The 12,014-nt window shown below is 36.8% G+C and overlaps 2 protein-coding genes across 2 annotated transcripts in view; both read right to left on the bottom strand.

The window, feature by feature from the left end:
- Positions 1-954: 954 nt before the first annotated feature.
- eps8l3a (EPS8-like 3a) lies at positions 955-8,829 on the bottom strand. Its single transcript, XM_035661597.1, has 20 exons — positions 8,685-8,829; positions 7,910-7,996; positions 7,722-7,795; positions 7,563-7,627; positions 7,318-7,476; positions 5,885-6,034; positions 5,718-5,782; positions 5,499-5,629; positions 5,280-5,410; positions 5,017-5,122; positions 4,810-4,883; positions 4,620-4,694; positions 4,144-4,289; positions 3,113-3,257; positions 2,878-3,002; positions 2,693-2,789; positions 2,487-2,591; positions 2,166-2,251; positions 1,509-1,641; positions 955-1,383 (listed from the first exon to the last, which is right to left on the bottom strand). Exons 2-20 carry the CDS (start codon positions 7,972-7,974, stop codon positions 1,372-1,374), a joined length of 1,944 nt encoding a protein of 647 aa, XP_035517490.1. The 5' UTR covers positions 7,975-7,996; positions 8,685-8,829; the 3' UTR covers positions 955-1,371.
- Positions 8,830-10,735: 1,906 nt separating this feature from the next.
- Positions 10,736-12,014, bottom strand: part of irf6 (interferon regulatory factor 6) — a 5,127-nt gene continuing 3,848 nt past the window's right edge. Inside the window, exon 8 of the mRNA XM_035661112.1 lies at positions 10,736-11,821. Within this exon, the coding sequence (XP_035517005.1) occupies positions 11,591-11,821 (231 nt within the window). The 3' untranslated portion in view covers positions 10,736-11,590. The remainder of the gene's footprint in view (positions 11,822-12,014) is intronic.

Below are 12,014 nucleotides of genomic sequence, written 5' to 3'. Positions count from 1 at the left end.
ATGCAGGTGGAGTCAGTGAGTAAGAAAGAGAAGGCCAAGCAGAGGCCACAGGCCTTGAACACAGTGGAGATGTTGAGAGTGGCCAGCTCTGCCTTGGGTATGTTCACATCAACATAAACACTATTAGTTTTCCTCTAGGCAGTGAAATTATTGAGGTGTGTGTATGTCTGTGTGTGTGTGTGTGTGTGTGTGTGTGTGTGTGTGCACTTTGTTTGGATTAGGCCTCAGCTATTGATTATTTTCAACATCAATCAATCCACTGATTATTTTCTTGATTAATCAATTAATTGTTTGGTCTATAAAATATCAGAAATGATCAAAATGCTCATTATAATTCCCCGTAGTGCACAGGGTATCGAAATTGTTTGTCCAGTCTTCACATTTGAGAAGTTTGAACCAGTAAATTTAGGTTATTTTCACTTAAAGATAAATCGATCATCACAATTGTTTCTGATTATTTTTTGTCCAATCAACTTATTGATTAATCTCAGCAAATACTGGCACATGAGAAGTGATTCACTAGCACTAAAACAGCTGAAACCATTTAAAGATACTGTTCAGTATGAGCAGTAACACAGTGATTCAAATATATACTATACAATATTCACCGATTCATAGTTCACAGTTTCTGTTTTTAAGACGTTAAGATGGATTTATTTGTTTACTAACTTTACAGTGCATTTATTACAAGTATTCTGATGCTCACACTCAATATATTGTTGTGCTCCGCTTACATTTTTCTCATGAAGTATCTTTGTTTTTACAGTCTTGTCACCTTTTTGATTTATATTTTTAATTTTGCCTAATTTTATGTCCATTGATCTGTAGCCATATTATTGCCTGAAATGGATTGCCAGTGTTAAACAGATTCAAATGCTTCTGATAAGGTTCATGTGTAATGTCTAAACAATGAAATAAAGCATGTTTATTCACTAAGCCTTTGTGTGTGTCAGACATAACTTTTTATTTACAGGTTACATAATGATAGATTCGGCTTTTTGCTCATTGTTACATAATTGAGACCATTCCACCTTGTTAAATGTCTTACTGCGCACACATTAGCATTGTTTTGCTGGATAAATTTAAATGCACTTTAATTTACACTTTATCATATATCTTGTCAACTGATTTGATTACATGCTGACTTGAAACATACCTGACAACTCTAGTAATATATATGTATGTATATAATTTAATATAGGTGTGTAGAACATTTCACATGTGAATGTGACAAAATGTGACAGGCCAAACAATCTGTAAACCTAATCTCACTCACTGCTTAATATTATCTGTACGTTTACAGGATTTGACCATTGGTGACTTGTTTTGATGATTTCTTCCTCTTCCTCTTTCAGTGTTCTTCTACTGCATTTAACTGGCAGCCTACAGAGTTGAAACAGAAAACAGTCAGGGGTGTGTCTGCTTACACCTTCATCAGTAATCAATAATAATACATCTCCAGACGGACAGTGGAGACAAACAAAGTCGCACTGTGGTTTGTCACTTACTGCCATACTGGACTTGACCGCTTGTAACTGGAAGAAGACTCGCCCCCCTTCCTCAGGACACAATGTCTTCAGTTCCTCTCTGGTCATCCCCAGCAGCATAGAGCCGCTCAGCACGCCCAGACAGCGCACAGTGCTGCAAGAGATATATATATATATATATAGTAAAATTGATCTGTCGTTAATCAATGCTGGCGTTCATTCTGGCCGGAAAAAGTGTTGTTTAACCAAACGAATGTGTCGCTTGAGAGAAGGTTTTTAAGTTAACACTGTTCTTTTATAACATGTTCGTTTAGAAAAAAATAAAATAAAACTGGTCAAAATTCTGCTTAAGTATTAAAGAGGTATTCATCGATTTACTATTGCACCTCCATAAAGGCTTGGGCGTTCACAAGTTTAGTAAAAATTGTAAAATCAACTCAACACAGCAAAGGCCATTATGTCCTCCAAAAACACTGGATCCTACATTTCCCATAATGCAACTCAATATAGTCTTTCATTAGACCAAGCAGCAAGCAGATTATTTTAATTAGTAAATTCAGTCATAGAAGTAACACTATATTAGATGTTCACATTCAGGTATAATAGAATATACTTTTGGTACAAAGGCCAAATCTAGCCTCCATTGCATATTTTAATGTAATAACTGTATGCACTTACATTTTACTAAAGCCTTTGTCTTCGAGCCAGGCTTTCACTTCTGCAGCCTTGGACCTCTTTGTTAGGACAGGAGGACCTTCAATATGCTGAGAAAATGGAATAATAATGCACAATGATCTGACGTAAACGTTTTTTGCACATTAAGATGAGATAAGATAAGATGTTCCTTTATCGATCCCCCGTAGGAGAAATTCAAATTAGAGTCAGCAAAGGGGAATGAATATTATAAAAATATAAAATATAAAATACAAAACTATAATTTAATTCATTTATTACACCAGTGATCCCATCAAGTAGACTTTCTGTGTTAGTGGCACCCACCTCGATGGGTTGCTCATTATTAGCCTGCAGGACATTATTGGGAACGAAGCCCTCCTCCCCTCTGCTGTCCCTCACTTTCCACCACTGCTTCGACTTGTCCAGCAGCTGTGGATGGACAAAGTAAAGACGAGTCAGGGTTTGAAGACAAAATACTTGAAACAATACAGAGCAGAAAAAAGTGGTTGGTTCATGTCACTAATACTCACCTCAACTATGTCTCCTTTTCTGACGGTGAGCTCTCTGTGGTTTCTTGAATCGAAGTCATACACAACATGCATGTGTATCGGTTTTGACAATCTAGAGCTGAAAAACACATCAAAGTGCATCAAAAACTTTTGAGGTTTAAAACAGTCATGTTACATTGAAATGTAGGTCACGTGCGTGTGCTTACATTGCTTTTTTTGGTGGTTGCGGTTTTTGTGATGGTTGTGGTGGTTGCGGTTGTCGTGCTGGTTGTGCTGGTTGGGATGGTTGTGGTGGTTGTGCTGGTTGTGATGGTCTCCACTTGGCTGCAGTCTAGACATAAAGAGTACCTAGGCTTGTTATATGTTCTTCTTTTTCTCTCTCTCCAAACTACCTGTCTGTCTGTACTGGTGTCATGCTGAATGTTTGATGTGAGGGTTTACCTGGCTGGGTCCAGGTTGTGGATCCTCCCGTCTGCTCACAGGTTCTCTGGGTTTAGGTGCTGCAGACACCTCAGGGGGCTGCCAGCCATCAAAGAACTCCAGAGTGTATGTTGGGATGTCTTCATCATCTTCTGGCCATTTAGTGCTGGTAATATTGTCAAAAACAACTGATTATTATCCCGTTACTCATCGGAAACACACTTTTACACACATTTTACCACTGGTCCAGTGGTCAGATCCTTTAGTCAAATAAAAGCACCAGTGCAGTACAGTGAAAATACTTAGTTCTTCAAATCATAAATAGAGAAATGTACATAAGTATTATGAGCATAAACAAATAGTATCAAAAATAAAAAGACTCATTCTACATGCAGCATTTTCCTGCTGTAGCTGGTTGAGATGGAGCCAGTTTGAGCTACTTTATATCCAAATGTGTAGTTTAGTCCAGTGGTTCCCTTCCAAGGGGACGCAAGACAAATCCTGCAAGTTTTGAGATGATGAATCTTTGCTTTTTTAATGAAATAATGGATATATTTTACCTCTTTGTGGCTTGAACAGCTGTTCAATGCAACCATGTAAGAGGTTTAGAGGAGAAATGTCTCCTTGGTGGAACTGACTCATCTTAAATGTAGTGTAGTGTCCCAACTAAACACAGATTTTTTGTAAGGGGTTACAATCCAAAAAGTTTCATCTTTAACAATATATTCCCTAGTATTTCATAAGGTTTTTGTGTGTTTTTAATGTAAAATCTTCATCTACAAATACACTAGTTTCTATACCTGTCAGATAAATGCAGTGCAGTAAAAAGTATATTTCTGAAATGTAGTGGAATGAGAATATGAACCAGCATAAAATGAAAATACTGGTATAGTACAAGTACTTCAAAATTGTACTTAGGTACAGTAGTTGAATAAATGTACTTAGTTTCTTTCCACCAGAGCAGAGGTGTAGTGAGATGATGCTTAGATTTTGGTCTCATGCAGAAAATAAAAGCAGTAGCTTAGTAGGTCCAACATAGTCCAGTGTCCCACCTGGGGATGTTCCAGGCGTCTCCCAGAGACTGCCACAGCTGGTCCTCCTCTGCGGAGGCCTCTTCACTCATCAGACGGATACACTGGGGTATCAGCAGCGGCGCCACAATGGTCTGTGCCAGATCCTCAGGAGAGTGAGATACCACCTGGTGAGGAAGAGCATAACTTACTAAGTGCAGTAGTTAGGCTGGTTAAATGAGGGTTCACACTGGATGATGAGACAACGGAGACATGATGGTCAACCAATTTAGCAAATAATTTAGATAAAATGATCCAGCATCATGAAGAGCTGATTTTACAAACATACTGTAGACGCTTTAACTATGTCAAAGGTTGACTTAATTCTATATAACAACACAAACTTTATATTATATGAAGACCTATAATACAGTATGTGATAGAATAGGATTTTAAGTGTAAACTTTTTAAGTGATTATAGGTTCTATCCATTAAATTGAAGAGATTTAGTCACTTACAAATGCCAATGTGGAGAATAAGGAGTGAACTAATTGAGGAGCACTGGGATTGTTAATCTTTCCGTTGAGCTCCCCCTGTCAAAAAAAAAACATTTTCACACATAATACAATGCTGTTAAACATAATGTACACTGCAGAGATACAGGAATACAAGAGACCATGATATGTAAATGAAATTAAGGACACATACCAGAAGATTGAAACCACTTTTGATTTTGTGGAAACACACTGCAAATTCTGCTGCGGGGGGCATGCCATCCATGGCTAAAAAATCAAAATCAAAACACGATGAAAGCATCACAACTGATGATATTTATACATTATAAAAAGTCATTTTGTGTAAGTTATCATTTACAGTCTACAGATTTGTCTGCCTTCATTTTCTACATTAACTTACCTTTTCCTTTTTTCTTTTTCTTCTTTTTCTTTGCATTTTTAGCCACTACTGCAGCTACTTGTCCCATGAAGATTTCTATGTCACCTAAAATATGATTCAAGATATCCTGTAAACAAAGAAAAAGAAAATCGTTTCCACATTCTTCTTTGGTTATTGAACGTGTATCCTGTTTAAAACGTACAAAACCCAAAACATGTCAGAGGGTATCGTGTATCAAATACAGCTTTCACATCTCCCATGTCTGAGAACAAAAGGACACTCACTACATTCCTGTCCAGCTCTGTGTATGGGCGTTGAGACGGTGGTTCTTCTTCGGTAGTGAAAGTCTGGGGTAATGGCACTTCCTCCTCCTCCTGAGGTACAAACTGTTCAGGCTCATGGACGTCATCCTCCTCTGTATGTACAAAGGAGACTGAAGGTTTGTATTGACTCCATCATTAGTAATCAGTGCAGTAGTTGTATATCAGCTGTCACAGGCTTACCATAGTCAGGAGCCAACCACTGGGGCATTGGGTCAACTGCAAACATCTCCTCTTTAGGTTCAGAAGAGTTTTCAACGTTGTGAAGGTTTTTCATTCCCTCATGTTCAGCTATAAGTCCTGCGTTGCTGCTTCTAAAAGTGTGAGAGGCATTTTAAAGAAAAGGTAATAAACAAATAATAAAGTTTCAGACATTCGTTTACACTGACTTTAGGTTCTTACCTAACGCTTGAATCCTCTTTCCTGTCTGACAATGCACGTGAGAGACTCCTTTCAACAAAGTTAGCCTGTAAACAACAACAATTAATAAATAAATTTATACCATTTACTCACTCATTTGTTTCACTTAGCAGTCATAATAAAAGCCATTTTAATGTGTGTGTCCTCACCCTGACATCCTCACACTGAAACAAGAAAACAGTGGTGGTGTGGTTTCTCTCATTCTGGACTGACACTGTGAGCAGAGAGTTAAACAATCCAGAGTCCAGCACAGCCTTTAGCTCCAGGATGTCACTGAGAGCCATGGACTCCAGTTCCTCCTAAAAAAACAGGTTTGTAATGCACATAAACCACATCATAGACCTCATCACAGAGCTCAGCCCATACAAAGGAAGTGACAAAGGATGTGTCCTGTGTAAAGTTTATTCATAGTTTATCTATGCAATGAATTTGTACCAAGGCACCCTCAATTTAGAAACAGAACATTAAAACTAAAATACACAATAAAGGATAATATAACAAATATAAATGATATATATGTATATTTGTGAGGTTCTAGGCCACCATGAACCTCCACATTGAACAGCTTTAATACTCCTTGGCGGAGACCATGAAGTCTTAGAGTGATTTAATATTCATTTTCAATAATAATAGAAATGTATTTATATAGCACATTTTTATACAAAAGGAAATGTGCTTCACAACAACTGAAAAAATACACATACAAAGTCAGATGCAAGAAAGAAAGGGAAAAAGATTTTAGAGATGAGCAAGGTAAACTATTGGTAAAGTTTCTAGTTATAAGCAGCAAAGTTAGAAAAGATTAGTTTTAAGTTTTCTTTTCTTTATTTATCTTAATATTCTTAATTTTAAACAAAGGGCACATTCAGCAATGTGTTCTCCATATTAAAATCTCTGTTGTCACAGAAGTGTTTTCTGATACAACGCCCCATTGACAACTAAATTTGTTGGCACTGTTTAAATGTTATGATTTAGCAACAGTTCAGGTTTAGTTAGGTTTAGGCACAGAAATTACTTTATTAAGTTTAGAGAAAGATCGGCTGAAATATTTGCTCAAAGTTAGGAAAACATCATGGTTTTGGTTAAAATTGCAACTTTGTTAAGGTTTGAGGAACTTCACTGTTATGGTTACAATAATACCCACATTGTTATGGTAAGGGAACAATCTTAGTTGCGGTTGCTTAATTGCTTACTTGCAGTAGGAAAAGGGACACAAAAAGTCTGACATTTCTGTAACGTCACCTGACGTCCTTCTTTACTCCCAGAGGAGTCATAATTATGGCCACTTGAAGACTTTGTCACTTGAACATAAACACTGATTTTGCTGAAACAACTGATTTTTTCTTGGGAGGATAGTCTCAAACATAGAGTTGTGTATCATCTGCATAGAAGTGGAAACAGATGCCACGTTTGAAGATAACAGAGCCTAATGGCAGCATGTACAGCCAGAACAGAACGGTGCCTATCTATTTTCACACTCATCTAATCAACCCCTGGGTGGGGTTAATGTCATCCTGGAAGAAACTACTCCCATCAGATTTGTATTTTAATTTGTAGTCTGTAGGTGTCATGTGCTTCTTACCTTGGTTTCAATGTCTGTGAGCAGTAGTTTGGGACCGCGCACCTCCATCAGCATGCTCTGACCCCACACACGACCCATCTCGTCCAGCAGCTTCAGTCGCTCCACACAGTCAGTTACACTTCTCAACTCCTCACCATCCAGGTCACAAGTGAACAAGTGCTGCAGCAGAAAGGCGTTATTAAAACACAACATTAAATATAACGTGAATCCGAAAGGGTCACATTTGTATGGGTAATGTATGATACCTCCACTCTGAACTGAAATTTGTCCATCATGTTGTTTATTGATTCTGCATACTCCTTCCTTTGCACTGTTAAAACACAAACCAGAGCTCAGTATTATTGTTAAAAAAAACTGTAGAGGTGTAACCACTCATTATAGCAAGTACAGATGTGTTAACTTACAGTAAATTGACTTTGCACTGGGCCTTGACAGATTTGATACCTGTGATGACACTTCATCCAGAGTGGAGTAAACACTGTCACAACAAATGCAAGCAATTTACAACATTGATCGTCTGCTGATGAATAAAGTTATGAATAAAATAATCAATCAATTAACAATTAACCACATAAGACTGTAAAATACATACTTAGACTGGATCGACTCTGCATAGCTGCTGGTGTCAATGTCAAAGGGACTGTTACTCCTGAACATCGCCGGTACTGACCTAACACACCTGCAATATCATTATGATAGGAATTAGATTAGAATGTGTAATGTCAGTGGTATGAGCTGACTCAGCAACCTCCATCTGAAATATATCTTGATATGATTTATTTTGAGAGGTTAGCTATCAGTCTTAATTCAGAGTTTATTGAAGGTTAATAATCAAAAGTTTTAATTGAGAAAAATAACTTTTCCAAATATCAGAAGCCAAATGTTTGCTAAAACAACATCTATGTTATTACTGCAAATAAATTAATAAATCAATCTGGCTAATCTTTATCAACTAGTTACAGTCACCTAGTAATTGTGACCAACCTGAAAACAATATATGTATTGTGTTTTTAGAATGTCTTAAGAGTTTATATATTTAATATATTATAAATACAGGTTTGTTGACAGTCTTATACCACAAATAGATTAACTCAGTCCGAAAACCATCTCCAGATATTTCAAACAAATACAGTGTGATTTGTCGAGAACATTTTACTGTAAAGTAATCCAGATAACTTTTCTATCGGTTCTAATCAGATAAATCTTCTTTCTTGTAGATGCTATAAGAAGAAAGATTGGGGTGATATGGATTTTGTTTGAATTGTCTTGAAATGCAAACACAGAGCAACCCTTCACTACAGATCATTTACACAAATAACAAAGACATATCCTGTTTACTGTGGATTTTCATTGTCAAAAGTTCTTACCTTTGATGTCTGACAGTTGAATGTTGATGTTACTTCCTTCTGTATTTGGCTATTTAAAGTTTAGTACAAATACAACTCATATTTTAAACCAGTGGCCGAGTCAACGGTATGATACACCCAAGACTTCCTCATAAAAGACAGGGACAAAGTCCGGTGTCAGTAGCAGAATGATCTGTTGGGCTGACTCTGTTTAGGGTGTGAGATGTCTAGTGTGGCATCCCATCTGAGCAAAGGTTACCAGATACGAAGAAAATCACCTTACCCTGGAAAAACTTAAAGGTTTGCAGGTCTATAAATAAGAACCTGTCTGCCCTATCAGCGGTTTGTCATTTTTTCCAGCGTGGGATTGCGAGTATTATACCACAGTGCTCCAACAACACATCAGATACACGCAGGGTTGGGAGTGTTACATTAAAAATGTAATCTGATACAATTACTAATTACCTGTTAAAGAAGTAGTGAGTAACCTAATCCAAAAATCACAATATTAAAATAATGTAACTTCATTACTTTCTGTTACTTTGGAATACCTAAATAAAAATGAGACATTTAATAATAAGGAATAGAAAATATCAATGAGAAATATTGTTGCATGTGTATTCTCTAAGATAACAGAAAAATGTAACTGTAGAAAGAATGGAAAAATGTGTGTCCACTTCTCAAAGTATTTTTAAAGAAAAACAGATGTACAGTATATAATTGTAATCCTGCTAAAAAATCTCAATTTTTTACTGAATGTAACTGTAATCTGATTATATATTTTATAAATTTCATCAGTGTTGTTAAATTGTAACACTTCCAATCTCTCATGTCAACATTCTTTTATCTGACTTGCCATTGAAACCACACAAGTGTAATCAAATAAGACACCATATTTCTGAATCACACTGCCAAACATTAACCAGGACGAATTCCTCAGTGATGTAATGAACACAGCGTAAACAACATGACCCCATCTACCTCAAAGGATCTCACAAAGGGGAGAAATAATATGTGTGGAAATCCAGAACTAACACAGGTTACCTATTCATCATCCTATTTAAATGTAATGTGATCATAAGAACTTGTTTTAGATTCATATAATCCATACTCAAAATCAGCAGAACTAGAGGTGAAAAAATAACAATCCTGCATGTTAAGCAGTAGTAGAAGGTACATTGAGGATTGTAGTTAGAGTAATTACAATTTTAGGTAGTTTTAGTATTTCAGTTGTTTGCTACCCCATATTTTAACTGCCTGAACATTATGTAAAATGGTTAAAATGAGTTGTACCGTGACTGACCACAACATTTTGTGCTTAAATTTCAATGCTTAATGAGTAGTTGTATTTTTGATACTTTAAGATTTTAATCATACTAACAATGCTTATTTACTTTTAATTGAGTAACATTTTGAATACAGGACTTTTACTTGTGATGGAGTTTTGTGGTATTGTTACTTTTACTATCTATCTAACGAAACTAAATACTTCTGTTGTTATTATAAGTATAAAGAATATTTATGGTATTCAAACAATTAATCGATCAATTGGTATGATATCATATATTCAGTGAATACACAATTCTATAGCAAATATGCAGCTCTCATTTGCAACATGCTGTTGTCTATTCAATAGAGTCTGAAGTCAGGGAGCTGATGGCAAACAGAGACTCATACTGTATATTGGTCAGTCTAATTATATTTGTGGCATTTATCAACAGATGGATGGAAACCAAATGAACGTAACTAACCAAACAACCTCACTTCGGAGGTTCAGGACATCAACTGGTGTGGGCTCTTGTCTAAAACACATTTAACCAGACCTGCTGCTGTTAATCTCAACCACTGGGGGTCAGCAATGCTGCACGAGCACATTCAGAAAGTGCAGAGCTGCAGATAAGTACCTAAAAAATCTGTCAACCTGCAGTCACCAGTCAGCCGGAGCAGAAAAGTAAACAAACAATGTTTAGACAGGAACTAAAGTGAACAGCTCCTTAAGAGGGGATACATGTAATAAAAGTTTATTGGAATTGCATGTTACATGATTTATAATGATTCAAGTAATTCATAAACTCCAATATTAGTTTGGCATTTTTATTGATAAAATAAACATACAATCACACGATAAATGCACTTACATTCAACTAGGCATAAAACATAATTCAGCACCCCAAAGTGCAGTGGCATCCATATTAAAACAGATCCATGTAGCTGAATGTTGTTGAGTTAAATGGCTGTTTAGATACAATACATGGTTTAAAATCAAAGATATGAATACAAAAATATCCAACAAAATAAATGTAAAAATAAAACAACTGAAGACGAACCTGCAGGCCAGGTGACCAGATACTTCTGTCAAATTTGACTTTTTGTTGTTAAAAACATGGAAACACCAAATTACATGTGCTGGCAAGATAAAGTGATCTCAGACAGCTGAGTACAGCCATAAATACATGGAAGAAGCTTTAATTCACATTTATATGTTATCCAAAATGTACAAATCCCATGCTAGAGGCATTGCTTCAAAAGATAAAAATCATTCTGCCCTGTTTCTTGACTCGAGGACAGTTTGGTAATCACTCACCCATTTTGGACAAATAAGGCACTGGGTAATTTCTGTAACTCATTAACTATGTTAAATGCTCCCATGCAGCAGGAAGGACTTTGGCCCGAGCAGTCCCCAGATCTGTTTACGGTCCCTGCACACATAATGCAAAGTAATGCAGGCGTAAAGGCACTACATCTATATACAGAAAAGCATTGTCACAGCACATTTAGACTAGAGAAAAGTATATGAAGCCTACAGTATATCGTGTACACTTCTAAATATGATTACACATAAGTACTTCTTTGCTAACAGTAGGTAACTCTGCAGTGTGAAACATACAGAGATATATGATATATGTTAATTCACAGTGGGGGCTGCTTCACTGTGCCTGCAGAGCCTGGACAATGTTAATACCCGAGCCAGGGGGCAACGCCCAGCCGTCCTGGCCCTGGTGGGTCTGTAGCAGGCAGTACAGCTGCTTTAGGTGGGTCACTATGTTGTCTTTGATATCTGGGATTGAAATCTGCAGGCGAACGCTCCCGCTGTCGAAGGATCGCGTGTTGTCTCCAGAAAACATCTCGGTAATCATACGGGCCACCACTGGAATGACCTGCAGGACAGAGGATGGACCGGTATGAGTCACACAATCAGACTCTCAACACACACACAAAATATATGAAGCATACAGATTATCAACAGTCCTGTGATTCAAATAACAAGGATTAATAGTTGTTCCTCAGTATGAAAACAGAAAAAAAGGAGCTATGTGAAAAAAGGTGTGAAGAGTTGCAGATAAAGTTAAA

The sequence above is a fragment of the Morone saxatilis genome, unplaced genomic scaffold (assembly GCF_004916995.1).
Source record: "Morone saxatilis isolate NCDOM2014 unplaced genomic scaffold, NCSU_SB_2.0 Contig18, whole genome shotgun sequence".
Classification (NCBI taxonomy): domain Eukaryota; kingdom Metazoa; phylum Chordata; class Actinopteri; family Moronidae; genus Morone; species Morone saxatilis.
Note: the sequence above shows the minus strand (reverse complement) of the source record. Positions and strands in the feature narration are given on the sequence as shown.